At 26.2% G+C, this 19,169-nt stretch overlaps 1 protein-coding gene and 1 long non-coding RNA gene across 5 annotated transcripts in view; one reads left to right on the forward strand and one right to left on the reverse strand.

Moving 5' to 3' along the window:
• LOC126895441 (peroxidase-like) overlaps nt 1–19,169 on the forward strand; it is a 76,643-nt gene that overhangs the window by 2,590 nt on the left and 54,884 nt on the right. The window contains exons 2-14 of one of the 4 annotated variants that reach the window (XR_007701654.1): nt 6,556–6,700; nt 6,857–7,067; nt 7,139–7,327; nt 7,393–7,571; nt 12,542–12,737; nt 13,742–13,960; nt 14,037–14,169; nt 14,238–14,394; nt 14,463–14,642; nt 14,781–14,838; nt 14,918–14,979; nt 17,797–17,899; nt 17,957–17,994. The exons of 1 other annotated variant lie outside the window; for it this stretch is intronic. Coding sequence is in view for 2 of the 3 variants with exons in the window: in XM_050667295.1 (XP_050523252.1) it covers nt 6,556–6,700; nt 6,857–7,067; nt 7,139–7,327; nt 7,393–7,571; nt 12,542–12,737; nt 13,742–13,960; nt 14,037–14,169; nt 14,238–14,394; nt 14,463–14,642; nt 14,781–14,979; nt 17,797–17,899; nt 17,957–18,035 (1,990 nt within the window). In the remaining variant the exon portion in view is untranslated. Of the gene's footprint in view, nt 1–6,555; nt 6,701–6,856; nt 7,068–7,138; nt 7,328–7,392; nt 7,572–12,541; nt 12,738–13,741; nt 13,961–14,036; nt 14,170–14,237; nt 14,395–14,462; nt 14,643–14,780; nt 14,980–17,796; nt 17,900–17,956; nt 18,253–19,169 lie in introns of those variants that run through there. 2 more of the 4 variants (XM_050667295.1, XM_050667294.1) reach the window with 2 other exon arrangements.
• On the reverse strand, nt 2,987–3,871 carry LOC126895447 (uncharacterized). The gene is made up of 3 exons (XR_007701656.1): nt 3,641–3,871; nt 3,437–3,557; nt 2,987–3,320 (listed from the first exon to the last, which is right to left on the reverse strand). It is a non-coding gene; the product is annotated as an uncharacterized LOC126895447 (long non-coding RNA).

Raw genomic sequence — 19,169 nt, forward strand, 5'->3', positions numbered from 1 at the left:
ATTAATTTAAAATTTTTTTAAAGTATTTTCATCAATCAAATTAAATGACAAGTATAACGGGAGTATCTAAAATTATCTAGCTGACCGCTTTTAGGGTTATCACCTCACAATAATATTGGGTAATATGGTTTGTCAACGATATTAATAACGCCGACTTTTTTCAATTGTCCTACGATAGCAATCATTTTTGAGATATCAAAATAATCGAAAAAATATTTTTATAAAGAAAAAACTGTTTGACTTTTGATCACTTTGTTATAAAATATTTATTATTTAACATTAGGCTAATAACAGTTCATAATAACTTTGTTGACATTTTTCTTATTCAAAACATTATGAAATATAAAAATAATAAAAGACGAAAAATAACATTTATTAATACAAAATTCTAATCTTAGATTAGGCTTGTCATAACATTGTTATTATTTTTATTTTTAACAAAACACAAAAAAGTAAGGTATGAGTAAGGAGATTTAGAGTTATAAATTTCAGAATTAGAAGGTAAATAGCAACAACTGGATTTACATAGATCTTATTTACATATTATTTACATTATTTTGACATTAATGTTAAAGATAATGGATTTTTACAACCATGGTAACTTAATGGGATACTTGAAAATAAAAAAATTGGTAAAAATCTTTAAATGTTAAATACATTTTTTTTTTTTGATATCGATATTCAAAAATATATCGTTGACGAACCCTATTGGATAATGTATGCTGCAACCGCTTTTCCCAGCTTATTTGTTGAGCTATCCCACCGTCTTTGATGAGTACATGATAGTGACCTTATGCGGTCGTCAGTGGTCAGCTTGTTCACCATTGTATACTGTATAGGAGCGGTTTCCAAACCGTGCATCTGAAGTATTTTCAAGAGGCACCGTGGTAAAAAAAAATATTGTAATTATATTATGATTTTTGTTAATTGCAAATCGAATCTTATAAAAACAACTTATTTGACATACTTCGTCCGATTTGAAGTTTCGGACCTAATTATTAATAATAATAAATAATGAATAATAATAAATTACCAATATTATTTGTGTATATTATTATATATATATATTTTTTTTATTTATATTTTTTGTGGTATTTGCAGCAGAGCATTGTGGCTGAATTTAATTTAAAAAACCTAGCACAGTCGGGTCGGGGAACGTAAGTGGGACGTGGCTTAGTTGGAACAAGTATCTGATAGTAATTACAATATCTATCATAAAAACTATTCTATGCAAATCTGTAGATAGTATTAAATATTTAGAAAGAATTGTTGTATTATTTTAAAAGCAATATTAATTTTTATTCGCTTGGATGCATAATTAAGAAGGTATTAATTTACTATTTTGAATAGTTTTTTTAAAATTTTAAAAATTGTAAATTTTTGTCATTTTTTCAACTCTCTTTAATTAAAACTGCCTTAACTATTTGAAAAATGAATGAATAGAAACAAAAAATGTTTTATAGATATGTTAGGTATTTTTCTATCATTTGGTATATTTTTTGTAAAAATCTGATTCTTTACCTACACACGAGTTGGGAGGATTCAAAATGTTAACTTTTCCACAAAAAATTAACTTGTTCTACGAAACTTTTAAAATGTTCTGGAAATAATTACACTTTTAATTTAAATTAAAGCTTATGTAATATACTTAAATATGAACAAAAATGTTAGAGAATAATAATTATACTAAAATTTGTTTAACTTGCATATATAATATTTGTCAGTTTTTGGAATAATTTCGATGATTACGATTTCTTTCAATCTTTTTATGCATTTAAACACTTCACAGTAGTTCGATAATAGAATTTTTGGCTTGGTCCATTCAACGTATAATACATTTTATTTGGTACATTATATCTAACTATCACGTCACTCAATATCTCTTATGAAAAGAACTATATTATCATTATTCTAAGGTTCAATTTTTTGCTCTTGTTCATTTATTGTCAATAGATTGCACAAGGAAATCCATTTGATACATTATTTGAACGGGTTTTCATATTTCTGGTAATACAATCATTAATTATATATTTCAAATCTGAGTTTGTTCAACGTTCTTATTATTTAATTACACTCTACAACCATTGAGAATTTACGACTTCAATACTAAATGAAAATGATCACAATAAATTGCCTTAGATATTTTGAAACTATCGTTTTATCTAACCTGAAATTTTTTTTATTAAATGACTATTTTACATTATATTTAATACATCTTTAATTTTTTACCTGTTAAATGTTCATGATTGATTGTTTTGTGATTTTATTGACAATAATTAAAGCATAATAAGTATTACCGGCATAGTAAGTCTTAAAAAATGATATCTATATTTATGGTTTTCAAAATGTTTCTGCTGAACAGCTCTACGAAAATTATTTACTGGGTTTATAGATTTAGACATTAGATTTACTGTAAATAAGACAATGTTTAGTTTTAGCTTCGATACGAAGCTGAGAAGGTATTGGTTTTATTAAGATGTGTTTTTTTTTGTCTGTTACCACTTTTTCTCAGCTCTCACCGAACCGATTTCTTTCAACGATACGTCAAAAGATCACAAATCGTATCTAGTCGAAGACATTACCCTCAAAAATTGAAAAAATTTCCCTCGTTCCCCGTAAATGAGGGGAACCTTCAAAAAAATTACAAATTTAAAAATCGCTAATTTTCGAAATTTTTTCAATTTTTTTTACTTAAAATTGCTATAACTTTTTTAAAAATAACCAAATCAATATAATTTTTTTTTAATAGTTGCATAATGTCCTTACTTATCATTTGATATATTTTTTTTATGAATTTGACTCTTTACCTGCCCATTGGCGCATTCAAAATGACAACTCTTTCACAAAAAATTAACTTTTTAAAGTGTTCCGAAAATACTGACATTTTTATATATACCTTAAATTAAAGCTTATAAAATATATATTATTATGGAAAAAAAAAAAATTCGGATTTCATTTTATCTTCACGGTGAAAATGGCTACCAAATGCTATTATTGTGTGAAAATTCTCGATTTTATTTTTTACATTTTTAACTTTATAATGCTATGACATATTTACCACCACCAAAAGGCATATATTTGTTAGTGCTCAATAGAATGTCATCAATCAATTATAACGTAAAATCGCTACTTTTACCTAAACATTCCCCTTGCTCTAGTAGTAGTTTAGTGAAATCTTCTTTCAGAAACTCGTCAATAGGACTTCATATGTACAAACTACACCACGTAGTTTGAATTAAGTAAACGTTTTAGCAACGTAATTAACTCAGGTCTTGATTCCTCCAAAAACAATCCATAATTAAGAATACGTTTAAGGTGATCTATAATATTTAATATGCTTAAGAATAATTAATAGTTTGATAAAATTAAAACTTGTTTAACTTACGCTCTATTACGACAACTATGTCAAAAATGTTTTAATTATAATTTTTCTTACCTTCATTTACATTCTTAGAAGTTGACATTTAGGCATAAGTAAATTATGTAATGGTTGATCCACATTATAGATTTTAAAACATTTCTTCTATTGATATACTATTGGACTGGACGGGTTTTATCTATAAAGTATAATTGTAATTTACATAAAATATTGTTTAGTTAACTTTTATGTTGAAAGTAATTTTAAAAATATTTTACTTACTATATATTAACTTCTGGTATCTTATTAAGGCTCTCTTTCTTACTAATTTTTTGAGCATACATTACAACTAAACCGAACTTCACTATACATTTTTAGTTTCGATGCGAAGTTGAGAAGGTATTGGTTTTACTATGATGTGTTTTTTTTTGTGTCTGTTACCACTTTTTCTCAGCTCTCACCGAACCGATTTCTTTCAATGATACGTCAAAAGATCACAAATCGTATCTAGTCGAAGACATTACCCTTAAAAATTGAAAAAAATTCCCCCGTTCCCCGAAAATGAGGGAAACCTCCAAAAAAATTACAAATTTAAAAATCGCTAATTTTCGAAATATTTTCAATTTTTTTACTAAAATGTGCCGTAACTTTTTCAAAAATGAACATATAAATATAAATTTTTTTTTTATAGATGCTTGATGTCATTACCTATCATTTGATATATTTTTTTTGTAAATCTGACCCTTTATCTGCCCATAGGAGGGGATTTAAAATGACAACTTTTTCACAAAAAATTAACTTTTTCAATTTAACTTTTGATAATGTTCCGGAAGGTCTGACACTTTTATAAATATCTTAAATTAATGTTAATGTAATATACTTTAATTTAAAAAAAAAAAATTGACCTCTGGACTTGTCTTCACGGCGAAAATGGCTACCGAATGCTATTTTCGTGTGAAAATTCTCGATTTTACTTTTTATATTATATTTTAATGCTATAACTTATTGAAAANTATATTTAACTTTATAATGCTATAACTTATTGAAAAGTGTATGGATCCACTCAATTTTTTTATGAGAAATAATATTTTTTAATAAACCCTTTTTCATTCGACATACTTTATCTTAATCTAGATATTAATAAGAACCAGCAGATCAAGTAGCTTTTGGAATAAAACACCAATTTTTTTAAAATTAAACACTATCTAAAGATTTGCATCGAAGCGTTTATTTTTGATAGTGATTTTAATCACTGACAACTTTTTCACAAAAATTAACTTTTTCAATTTACTTTTTAAAGTGTTCCGGAAATACTGACATTTTTATATATACTATAAATTAAAGCTTATAAAATATATTTTATTATGGAAAAAAAAAATTTCGGACTTTATTTTATCTTCACGGTGAAAATAGCTTCCAAATATTATTTTTGTGTGAAAATTTTCGATTTTGTATTTTACATTTTTAATTTTATTATGCTATAACTTTTTGAAAAATGTATGGATCATTACAATTTTTTTATGAAAAGTAGTATTTATATAGATCTTTCATTCGATATACTTTTTTTTTAAATCGGACCATTTACCTTAATACAGGGGATTCAAAACATAAAAATGGGTATAGAAAGTAGAACTTTTTCAACTTAACTTTTGAAAATGTTCCGAAAAGACTGACACTTTTATATATACCTTAAATTAAAGCTTATGAAATATAATTTATTTTGAAAAAAAAAATTTGACCTCTGGATTTGTCTCCATAGTGAAAACGGACATCAAAATTAAAGAAGAACGTACGATTTCCGTGAAAAAATTCTCGATTTTATATGTTATATTATTAAATTTCTATTACTATAACTTTTGGAGAAATGTATGGATCGATATTATTATTTTTTTATAAATAATTTTTATATACCCCTTTCATCTGACACACTATTTTTGTAAATCGGATCATACCCCTTTATACAAGGGGGGTCAAAACTTTAAACATGCTTATTGAAACTAGGACATTTTCAATTTATTTTTTTAAAGTCTTCCATAAAGACTGACACGTTTATATATACCTTAAATTAAAGCTTATGTAATATACTTTAATTTGAAAAAAAAAAATTGACCTCTGGATTTGTCTTCATGGTAAAAATGATTACCTTATTCAAAAATATGCTATTTTTTTGTGTAAAATTCTGGGTTTTGTTATTTATTTTATTTTAAAATACCTGACAAGGGTAGTATAGATTTTCATAAATATTATATAAATAAAAAATTGATATAGCATATAAAAAGTTAAACTTATTGAAATATAAGAGTTTAGGGTACAAGGTTCCAACCGGCGTATGACAATGAAATTTTTACATTTTTTCTTTTTAAGTTAGAATAAATTTTCAACTGTTTTGATTTTTATCTCATTTAGATTCAATAACTTCAATAAAGATAAAATTTTCTATTTAATGATGTCAATTTTAAACTTGCCAATTGAGCTAAAAGTTATGGTAAAATAAATAAATTTTTTTTTATTATAAACATTCACTAAAATCAACTTTAAACGATTAAAAAAATAGTTTAAATATGTCATTTTCATTATTTTAACATATTAATAATCAAAATTATTACTTTTTATGTATAAATATTTATTTTTTAATAATAAGTAATAATATTAAAACTTGGAAGTAATAAAAAAGTTTAATAGCACATTTAAAAACATCCCGAAAAGTCGATTTAGATAAGTATATTTTTGCTTCTGATGATAGTTACTTGTAGTCCAGTGCCTTTATTTATAGTAATAAACAGTTTTTATTGAAAAATATTGTAACAAGTCCTTTAAATTTTTATTCACGTAAAAGTAAAGCAATATATAACTACTTTATTATTTTTATAATTTCTCCGTATAAATTAAAATATTAAATTATTGAATATCAATTTCATACTAAATTTAATAACTATAATTAGTATTTATTTATATATTATAATTATAAATCGGGATAAAATTAAGGGAATAAGAGTTATGGTTGCTTTTGAAATAATCTACTAATCTCTTAAAATTAAACACTGTTTACAGATTTGCATCGAAGCGTTTCTAATGATAGTGATTTTAGTCACTGTCAGATATCATCTATACTTGTCCCATGTATGCCTCGTCCACATTGTGCCGCGACCCCACTGTGCTACTTTTTTTTTAAATCATATTTTTTATTTATTATATAGATACCTAATGGGCGAAAAAACGCAGAGAAAAAAAGTGTATTTGTGGAAAATATTGTGGTTGATATGTATACTTTTGATAATTGCTTTCATTATTCTTTTCATTTCATTTTATCACGGTACAAAAAATGATGATGCTATTTTAAAAGTAACTGATTTATTGTATTTACTGCATTTCTATATTTGGTTATAATCNACAAAAAATGATGATGCTATTTTAAAAGTAACTGATTTATTGTATTTACTGCATTTCTATATTTAGTTATAATCTTTTTTTATAATTACATTAATGGACTGTCTATAGATACCATTGAGTACATCATCTAATCCATTACACATACGCAGTGTAGCCACTTACAATGAAACATACTTAAAATTATGTGCTCCAGTAGTCCAATGTAATCCGAATGAGAAATATAGGAGTTATAATGGTTCTTGCAATAATTTAGCTATACCTACATACGGAGCAGCACAAACTCCGTATTTCCGTTTGATGAACGCAAACTACTCTGATGGTACATTTTAAATTGTAACAAGGAATATTTTCCTTACTGTTTATTTTAATATTGTATTTTGAAATATTTAGGTATTAACAGTTTCCGTACACAAAAATATGGTTTACCTTTGCCTAACAGTAGAAAATTACAATTGGACATATTTTTGAATCAAGAAAAAAGACTAATAGACGATAATAACTTATTTATTGTACCATTTGGTCAAATGATAGCACATGATATTTCGAGTCTACCTGTAAAAGTATTACATGATTTGAATGGTAAGTTTAAGTTACTTTCTCTCTAAAGCCTTATTTACGACGGTTTATTTAATACTTTATTGAAGGTCAAATCGTTGATTGTTGTCCAGTATCTGAAATGATAAAAAAATATCCATCATGTATTGAGTCGGTTGAAGTTGACAATGATGACCCTGTATATGGAAATCATAACATAACTTGTATAGGAAACACCCGAGCAAAGACATCAGCTGATTTTGGGTGTTCATTAACACCGACTACATTTGTAAGTTTACTGCATAAATTTTATCACATTTTTACTATTTTTATATGCCAAGATTTAATTATTTTTTAATGTTTTAAAAAAATAAAATATGTATTTTTCCATTTTTAAAAAACAGAACAGTGGTATAGTGATGGCGTGGTTAGATTGGGACAAGTATAATTGGTTTCTGACATTGATTGACACTATTATAAAAAGGATTCAATCTGAAATTATTATATTTGACAGATTATTTTGTCAAATATAATATTACATAATATTTATATTACAAATTAGTTTGAATATTCGTAATTTCATTACTTGCCCATGGGGGCGGATTCAAAATGACAACTTTTTCAAAAAAATTAACTTTTTCAACTTAACTTTTTAAAGTGTTCCAGAAATACTGACACATTTATATATACCTTAAATTAAAGCTTATAAAATATATTTCATTATGGAAAAAAAAATGTTGGACTTTATTTTGTCTTCACGGTGAAAATAGCATACGATAGGCTATTTTTGTGTTAAAATTTTCGATCTTTTATTTTACATTTTTAATTTTAAAATTCTATAACTTTTTAAAGAATGTATGGATCAATACAATTTTTTTATGAGAAATAATATTTATTTTGAAATTCCTATTGTAGATTTGATATTTCTTTTTGAGTTAGAATTTTGCTTTTGAATAATCTACCAATTTCTTAAAATTAAACACTATCTACAGATTTACATCGAAGCGTTTCTTATGATAGTGATTTTAATCACTGTCAGATATCATCTATACTAGTCCCAAGTATGCCATGTTTACACTGTGCCGTTACCGTTTATTTTTATTTATAGCTGTATGTAGCATAGTGATTTTAGACTTTATATCAATAAATTTAGTACAATTATAAGTAAATCTAGGAAACTTAATTTTACTATAAATAAAAAATATTGACAAGGTAAAACAATATATTAGTCGAATTGCTGAAAAAAAGTTGTACTGAAATAAGAAGAAAAATTATTTGTTATATTGGATACACAAACATTCCAAGAGGACTAGAATAGTGCAGTAATATGCCTTATATTAAAAAAGGGATCCAACCAAAACAAAGAACTGCAGAGTAAATTCTCTCTTAGACATGTGTTACTAAATGTTACTATTAGTAAGATTTAACCCATATGTTAATGAATTAGTGTGGAAATATCAATGCGGTTTTAGAAATTTGATAAATAATTGCATCTTATATTTATAGACTTTAAATAAGTTTATGACAGCATTGATAGACAAACTATAGGAGTCACTGGAAGTACTAAGCATTCCTAAAAAGTACATAATTTTTATAAAAGGATGTGTAACAATACAAATGTATGCAGAGTTCATTTTTTGCAAGAAATGTTTGACACTTTTGAAGTAAAATCAGGCCTTAGATAAGGCAATGAGAGAAGTATTGGACTGTTGAAAAATTGAATTACGTGGGGAATGAGTAATATGGTCGTACGCAGATGACATTGATAAGAGAAATAGTAAGGTTTTGTGATGGCAGCGATGACCGATAATCAGAGAAACAAGATAATTAAGAAATTTAATAGATATAATAGGGCAGCAAATTTTTGAGGATTAACTTAAAATAAAATGTATAATTATAAATTTTCCTATGTGAGTATATAACTATTATACATATTGTTTCGTTTATAAATACCACGAATTTCCGCAGTCTACTGCTTCATGTCATAAGGCGATCAGAATTAAGGAGATGTACAGTTATCGTATAAACTATTTTTGTTATTACTGTACGTATTTTCTTCGAAAATGTCGCCGACTACATACTTATCTCGGGAGACGGCACATTGCACTGTTAAATTGCACATTTATGTTTGCACAACATCTTTTCTGTTTTACAATTTTTTTTGTTGACAGTTAAAATATTATTTTGACAACAAGTGTTATAAGTCTTGTGTACATTAATATAAAATAAGTAACAAAATTTAATTTATATTAATAATGTTAGACAAATGAATTAGATTAAGCGGCGCAGCATACAGAAAGGCGAAAAAAAAAAAAAAAAAAAACTAGTAAAAACCGATTATTTGATCAGAAAAATTCCGAAACTTAATTCATATTTTGTTGCTACAAATTCAGAAAATGTAAGTATATGTCGCACACTTTCATCAAAATTCATCGATTTATTTCTTATTACTGTATTCACGTATAAATGTAAAATTATATAACAGACGGAATCAGAATTAAAAAAAATTAGTTAAAATAGAAAATTGTTTATCTAGTGCTTATGAAACTCAAAGTAGTCAGATTGACGTTCAAATTGACAGTAAAAACGCAGAAGCGACTTCGAAAAATGAGCGACAGGTATTGTTGAAAAAAAATGTATTCAATGTTACAAAACATACTAAGTTAATAATATTAACCACAGGCGTCCTCCGGGGTAGGGGGGCAAATGGACAGTCACCCCCTCCCTGCCCTTTTTTTCATCAAATTTTTGTAATTTTTACCAAATTTTGAAATGTTTTATTTTAATATATACATAAATTATATATATTTATAGATAGTTTTTGAAGTTCACCCTCTTTTCTATAAAAGGGTCTAAGAACAACACTGCTATTAATTACGTTTAGTTTGTACCATACAATTAACGTTATACTTGTTATGTGAATTTATAGTCATTTAATTTTTCACTAAATTTAGACTGAAATCAGCAAAAGTAATGATACATACAACACAAATTCCTGTATCCGACCCAGTAAAATTAAACTTTGATTCAGATTCTATTAACTTCCTACTTGCAAACCCTCCAAAGTTAATTTTACAAAAAATACTATTAGCAGAAACAAAAAGAATATTTGGCAATACAAGTAGATGCCTAACTCCTAAATGAGAACATTTCAAAACGGTGAAAAAAAAATTAGAGAATGGATTTTATATTCTTCGTCTAAAAACGCGCTGTTTTGTTATCGATGTTTATTTTTCTCACCAAAACAAACGATTTTTGGAAATAAAAATAAAGGATTTACAAACTGGAAAAAGTGTACTGATATTTTGCAAAAACATAAAACCGGTAAAAATCATGCCGAATCAGAGCAAATTTGGTTTTCTCAAATAAAAAAAGACTGTAGTGTGATTGATATAGAACTAAAGAAAGATATAGAAAATCAGTCTTCTTATTAGAAAAGTGGAAATAGAATAGTGGAAACCATTTCGTTTTTAGCATCGAGATGCTTAGCTTTTAGAGGAGACAATCAAATTTTTGGTTCGAAACGAAATGGTAATTACTTAGGTTGCCTAGAATTATTGGCAAAACTTGTCAATAATTTCTGATTTTCATTTCTTTCGGCTCACATAACCAAATATGGAAATAGAGGAAAAGGGAATGTGTCCTATTATTCAGCCACTATATGCGATGAGTTTATAATGCTGATGAGTAAAATACTGTACTAAACAAAATTGTATTGGAAATAAAAAAAAATATATATTTTTCTCTTATAGTAGACTTGACTTCTGATGTAACAAGACATGATCCTTACAATTACAGTACGGTAAGTAAAGCAAGCCTGTAGAACGTTTTATTGGTTTCATGTCCTCTGTTGACATAAAGGATTAGATATGGAATTAGCAATACTTGAAAAATTATCAAAACTTAACCTAAGTTTGAAATACTGCAGAGGTCAATCTTATGACAATGCCTCAAATACGTCGGGTATTTATAATGGGTTACAGTCTAGAATTAAAAGTCATTTTTCAAAAGCATTTTTCGTGCCATGTTCAGCGCATTCGCTAAATTTAATTTGGTTTAATGCCGCTGACACTACTCAAGAAGGAACAAGTTTCTTTTTTAATTGTCAAGCGATTTATAATTTTTTTTCTGCGACAACATTAAATGAAATATTTTATGTAAAATGATTAATAATAGTTCGGATGGTACTCAGATAAAAAAAATTTGTACAACTCGTTAGGCTTCAAGATACGATGTTTGTAAACAATATTTAATGGATATAAATAAGTTCTCAGCGCTTTAAAAATTATTCGTAATAATGAAGGACAAAAAAAGAAAGCTAGATATGAGGCTTCTTCTATATTTAATAAGATAAAGAGTTAAAATTTTTGTTTCCTGATTTGTATGTGGACCATATACTTCAAAGATTTAATGCAACCAGTGTAACTTTTCAATTTATTGATATTGATTTAGTCACAGTTGTCACATTATACAAATAATTGGAAACATATTTAGAAGACTTTAGAAACAAATTTGACTTTTTCTTAGAACAATAAAAAAAAAATGTCTTTAAAAGAACGTTTTTCCTGGAAAATTTCAAGAAAGGAAAAAAGGAAAAAGGTTTTTTGATGAAAATGAAACTGACGAAGGAGTATTGGAAAGTAATCAGAAGATGAAATGAGAAGTATTCCTAGTTATAATTGATCGATTAATAATAAATTTATGTGAACGAAAAATAGCTTACACTGAACTTCATAAAAATATTGGTTTTATATTAAATAAATTGATTTAATATTAATTAAAAGATTTTACAATAAAAATTTGAAAATAATATACTGGTGAGATATCATTGTGTATATAATTTACAGTTTAAGGAATTTAATGAATTCGTGAGGAGTAGTTAAGGAATCACTGTGTATAAGTTATAAAATTTATATAATTATATATTTACAAATATTTATTTCTAATGTAAATAAACCAGTAATGTTTTGCGTTAGCAAACGATTATTAAAAGAGAACGGATTCACATGCATTTATAAATTTTGTACTATACAGTAACCTAGTAATATTTTTCGTTATTATGAGCATACTTTTTTCTATATCTCTCCACTATTATACTGTTACTTACAATATAATACATTGTTTTAAAACTAATTACATTAGGCTGATAATATGTTCAGAATAACAAAAATTACAAATGCATAAAAATCCGTACCCGATTATAAATATGTATGTTAATTGTATTTAATAAATGTTTTTTTTTATTAACCCTAATTTCAGTTTAATAAAAATACACATTTCCTCGATGCTTCAGAAGTTTATGGTTTTAATGACACAGTGGCAAATAATTTAAGATCTCATAAAAGTGGCATGCTAAGAATAAACATTATGGATGATGGTCAAGTGTTTTGTCCGATTGTATCCTTTTTATCACGTCCTATAATTACTTCCGACGAAATCATTGAATTTGAAACAGGTTTATATTACATAATTTTTTTTAATATGCTTTTTATTTAACATTTTGATCTTTAGCCCATTTACATTTATTTACAAGATTATACAAATTTACAGTGATAATTTACTAGTATATTACAATATTAAATATGATTTATTATTTGATGATATTTATTATTTTATGTAAATTTCATTTAAGCCTCATAAATTATTTGAGGAAAAACGAAGAAGGCTCTTAGAATAAAGAAATTTTAAACTTTACATAATCTGGAGCATAACTATAAATTTTAAATGAGGTGGCTATATATTTTCAAACTGATGAGCAAAAAAAAGCTCTTTAAAGACTAAAGTTATTTTATTCACATACATAAAAACTTAAAGCATAAATATTATTTAGGAATATTTGGAGGTAAAATAAAAGAGTACATAACAGACGAATTTTTAAACGATTGCACTCCAAAACTAATCTCTTTTGATTATCAATACAATTAGTAATGGGGTTTTAATCTCCAATCACAACTAATAATGCATCTGAATATAGTAGTACTGTGGCAACTGGGTTCTTTATACATAAATTAATTTATTAAATAATTTGTAAAAATACCAGTTATATTCAGTGTTAGGACTTATTCAGATAATTAATTAAGGTAGCGTTTATTTATATTTGATCTTTTAAATGCTTTTACGGATTTATTAAGAACAATTGCGCAGCACAAGATTGACCGCGTCTTGTACAGACTTATTAAATACTCGTCCAGACTGTCCGTATAATTCATCTTATATAGATAAATATTCTATAGTTATCTCAATTATTATCTCATATAACTTATTTAAGCATTTCTACATAAATAAATACAGAATATATACAGGACCCCATTTTGTCTAACGTTAATGATGTAAATTTTCAATATTTCTATTTTCTCCTCCCTATAGAAACAAAAAAATACATGTAGATAAAATCTGATCATTTGTTACTTAATGAATGTCCAAAATTTATAAATAATTTGTTTTTATTTAAAATTACAGGAAATACAAGTAATGAAGGGGATATTTCAGACAGTAATCAAAACATGGGATTATCGGTCATTCAAACTATGGTAGTGAGGTTTCATAATTTTGTAGCGTCAAAATTATCAATTTTGAATACTCAATGGGATGATGAAATACTTTATCAAGAATCACGTAGGATCGTTATTGCTGTAATTCAACGTATTGCATATGAAGATTTTTTGCCAATTGTAATAGGTATTTACCTAAATATTTATGAATAATTTATTAAAATACTTTATCATAACGCATAGTGTCTATTTGGAATTTTTAGGAGAAGATTATCACACTATGTATGGATTTGAAAATCAAACTGTGTATGATCCCACGGTTAACCCATCTACTTCGGCAGAAATGGCATCAGCCGCTTTTCGAGTTCTCCATAATGTTGTACCTATTGATTTTAAGTAAAAAAAAATTCTTAGATATCAGAACAAAAAATTGTTTATTTATTTTAAATATTTGCAATTTTTAGATTAATAAATGAAAATTACACCGAAGAATCAACATTTATTATAACTGATTGGATGAGTAAACCTAACTTACTTTTAGTTAACAATAACTATGATAAGTTTATAAGAGGTTTTTTAGAAACACCAATGCGCGTGTCACAACCTTCATATAATTTTTTTGTTAGTTTTTCTAAAAATTGAATACATTTAGATATCATTTAGTATAATACGTTAATTCTTTATTTTAGATATCAAATTACATATTTTCATTTGCCTTCCACCCGAGGTACACAGGTAGTGATTTACTATCTTTTGATATACAAAGAGGTCGTGATACAGGTATGCAGCCTTATAATATAATGAGACATATTTGTGGATTACCACTTGCATCTAATTTTGAAGACTTAGGAGACATTATACATATTAAGGTAAATGTTTAAACATCCAGAATAAATGTAGTTATTACCTTTTCTTAATAAATAATATTTTCTTAGCTTTAATACACATAATTTTGACAAAAAATTGAATTGCTTAATAACACATGTTTCATTTTAAAATATTTTTAGCACTTAGAAAAATTAAAAGCACATTATCAAACAGTGGATGACATAGATCTTATAGTTGGTATGCTTTTAGAAAAAACTCAAAATGAAGCTATTGTAGGTCCTACAGCTAGATGTATAATTGCTGATAATTTTTACAGATCTAAGGTCGGAGATCGATTTTTTTATGATGTTACAGGCCAACCAGGAAGTTTTTCTTCAGGTATTAAATAAATAATTTCTTGGCCATTTTCAGTTAATTTTTGGTTAAATGATATTGAGTTTGTTAATCCATATGACATTTTAAGGTTATAAATAAAAGACCTTGCGAAGAGTGTTTAGCGAATATGTGACATGTTACCTTGTTGTTGCTTGGTTCGGTTAAAGAAGGAGCGAAGATTTTTTCATTAGAGTTTAATTTTAATTTACATTATCATTAAAATAATTCACAAATTTTTTTTGATCCGAAATATATAACGGACGAGATTAGGCAGTATTAGAAGAAGTAGGTTTGCCCAATCGAGTGATATAAATGATTTTAGTCTTTAAATAAATTGAGAAAATCAAACGTATATTGATTACAGTAGAATCATTGATTGAGTCATCTAGAGTTTTCGGTAAATTAAAGAGTAATAAATTTTTTCATCTATAATAGTATGTCAATCAAGTCCATATGGTATAGGGATAAGAATACTTCCACAGCCCCTCTGCCAGTCATAAGAGGCGACTTATACGGTTACATCAGGTCGACAGCTGACGTAAAATTTTTGTCAAAAATATGAGTAGTCCTGAACAAAACTTAGGCGTATTATACCATCGCATATGTACGCGGGGACAATAGGCGAGAGGATATAAAGTAGTTAAAAAAGGAGAAAGCTTAAGGAATTTAGTGTTTGATACCAGCCGGACAATATGTGCGGTAGTTGTTTCACGGTAGTTATGTGTACAGGTCTACCCAACGCTTGTAATGTCAACGGTTTAGGGACATCACCACATTATTCTAGGCCATACTCGTGCATAAGGGAGAAAGATAGATACAAAGTAAGAATCGGTACTTGGAATGTTGAAACATTAATTGGTAGAAGTCGAAAATTAGTAGAAGTATTGAAGGGAAGAAAAGTTAACATTTATTGTGTACAGGAAACTAAGTGGAAGGGAGAGAAAGCAAGGGAAATAGGTGAGGATTATAAAATAATATATTCAGTTAAGTCTAAAACTAAGAATGTTATAGAGATAATATTGGATGAGGAGATGAAAAGTAAAGTAGTAGAAGTAGCTAGGAAAAGTGACTCAATTACAGTCGTACAATTAATTTTCGAGGAAGAAGTGTTTAATGTAATAAGTGCCTATGCAATACAAGTAAGGATGTAATAAAATAGATAAGGAAGTGTTTTGGTGAGAGATGGATGAGGTGATTCAAGGAGTACTTGACAATAAGGATGCGGTGATATATGGAGATATGAATGGACATGCAGGTAATGAGTGGAGAGGATATAAAAGAGGATATGGTTTTAGTGGGATGGGCGAGGTTGGAGAAAGAATCCTGGATTTCGCAATATCGTATGTTCTTGCTGTGGTTAATACTTATTTTAGAAAGAGGAAAGAACATAATATAACTTATAAGAGTGGGGGGTAATAGATCACAGATTGATTATTTTATGTTTATGTTTTATTATTTTTATTGATTATTTTTTTAAGAGACAGCGTAAAGCGAGTAAAAGATTTTAAAATTATACTATGCGAGAATGTAACTTCACAACATAGACTGATAGTAATAAAATTGTGGTGTAGTGGGAAAAGAAAATACAAAAACAGAAAGAACACAGGAGAAAAATCGAGGATCCGGTGGTGGAAATTGAAAAAGAGTTTTTAAGACGGTATAAGAGAGGATGCTGTGGAATTTCGGAGTTGGAGGGATGTTATTGAATATGATATGAGAACGGCTGATGTGTGTTTAGATGATGTGGGAGATCGTTTCAAGTGGAAGTTTAGGATAAGGCAGGCCGACAAAGGTAGTTGAGATAAAGGCGAGGAAAAATAAGAAGAAGATTGTCTTTCAATCAACTTAAATAATAATTTACTATTAATTAATATTGATGAATCTATATTTGATCATTTAATATAGGTTTCAATAATTTAAATTTTAGTTTTAAAGGGTTCGTGATAAGGAGATAAAATGTTTAATTTCATAGTATAGTCATTGACTTAATGAGTAAAAGCCGCGAGATTTTTAGCAAGAGAATTGTTTGATGCTGTCAATTTATTATTAGAAACTTAATTCATTCACAGGTTTAATTAAAATATCATGTTTATTTTACATGTTCATAAAACGAAATTATACGTCTTAATACGTGGATGAGTTATTAAAAAATATGGGACTACGTAAAGGTATTAATACTGACTGAACTAATGTAGTAATAATCTTTATGAGTTAGTGTTTAAGTCTTTGGTGAAAAACATCTGATAGCATATTTTATATTGAAATTGATATAAAATGTTGTGGCGAAAAAATAATATTTACTCACAATTTTGGGTGTAATAATTTAACCTCTAAAAGAAGATTACTTTAAAAATAGAAATAACAGTGAATAAATGACTATGCTGTAGTTTAAAATTAAAAATCAAATTATAAAGTAATAGAGAGTATTATAACAATCACTGTTATCGCTGTTGATCATCGAACAAAAATAATTAATTATACATAAAAATTTATGCTATTTATTGTGCTCAATTTATTTATACAAAAATTTGTTCGTTTTTTATTTACATAATATTTATATTAAAAATAATTTTTTTTTATTTGACATTATTGTAAAATATGTAAATTAATATTACCCAACATAAGTTCAGTAATTAATGGTAATCGCATATTATCTAACTATGTTTTTCCTTTAAATATTAATTACCTCTAAGTTCGAAAAAAAATGAAAGTTTTGAAAAAAAATTTTTTATTTTTACTAATGTTCTTATGTATGTTTTACTATACTATACAATATTTTGTTAATGAACATGATTATTATTATGAACTTTTTTATTCAAGATCAAATAAATGAAATTAAAAAAATAAGTTTAAGTAACATAATATGTGCTACTTCCAATGTTGATCACGTTCAGAGAGATACATTCAAACGCGTAGATCACGAGTAAGTATAAACTAAATTCAAAATATATTCTATTTTTACTTATAAATGTTTTTTTAGTATATTTAAATATAGCAAATTATTATGCAAAGACGAATACAATATTAATCTTGATTCATGGATTGAACGAAGAATCTAGGAAGAATTGTAAATTTAAAATATCTAAATTTTTAGTTTTTAATTGTATGCAATTTTTTGTTTTTTCTTATCTTCTAATTTAAACCTTATAAAGTTAACATTTAAAAATGTAATCAAATATGCGTATCAAATTTATAATTGAGCAAATATTGTAAAAGTGAATACTATGGTAATATGAAAACTGACAATAAAAAGCAATTTTCTATACATATAGTGTTTGATTTATTAAGTATAATATCCACCTATTTTTTCGTTAAATAATAATTTTTTGATAAAATATATAGTTTAAAATTCAATTTACTTTTATAAACCATTGTAAATATCTAGATTCACGGAAAAAAATTATTTTTAAGGGTTGATTTTAGGGGTAACTTTTAAAAGTTAAATTATTATTATTTACCTATTTTTTTTTTATTATATAATACTTTATTTAAATAAAATTTGAGTTTTTATAATATTTACTTATAGTTATGCGGTGTGCGATCATAAAAAAATTCTTATTTTTGCTTTATGGTAAAAATAGAGTGTCGTTAAAAATTATCTCCTCCTACACACCTTTTCTAATTCTTCAAATGCTAATATCTCAAAAGTAATAAAATGTTATTGATTATAGACCTGTCGAATTTTTATACTAAATAATAAGTCATCATTTTCTATTTGATGATAAAAAAATAGGTTCACATTTAAGTTTCGAAAGTTACCCCTAAAATCTATCATAAGGAATAATTTTTTTTACATTTAACTTAATATTTACAATGGTATATAAAAATAAATATAAGTTAATATATATAAGTAATAATATAAAAAATTAGAAGTGATAGAAATAGTCTACTTGCAGATTTGAAAACAACGCGAAAATTTGATTTAGAAAAGTATATTTTTGCTTTTGATGAAAGTTCCTTGTAGTCCAGTGCATTTTTTTATAGTAACAAACAGTTTTTATTGAAAATTATTGTATCAAGCCCTTTAAATTTTTATACACGTAAAAGTAAAGCAAAATATAACTTCTTTATTATTTTTATAATTTCTCCGTTTAAATTACAATATTAAATATCAATTTCATACTAAATTTAATAATTATAATTAGTATATATTCATATATTATATTTTAAAATCAAAGAACTACTAATCATGA

The sequence above is a fragment of the Daktulosphaira vitifoliae genome, unplaced genomic scaffold (genome assembly GCF_025091365.1).
Source record: "Daktulosphaira vitifoliae isolate Bord-2020 unplaced genomic scaffold, ASM2509136v1 Scaffold_1, whole genome shotgun sequence".
Lineage (NCBI taxonomy): Eukaryota > Metazoa > Arthropoda > Insecta > Hemiptera > Phylloxeridae > Daktulosphaira > Daktulosphaira vitifoliae.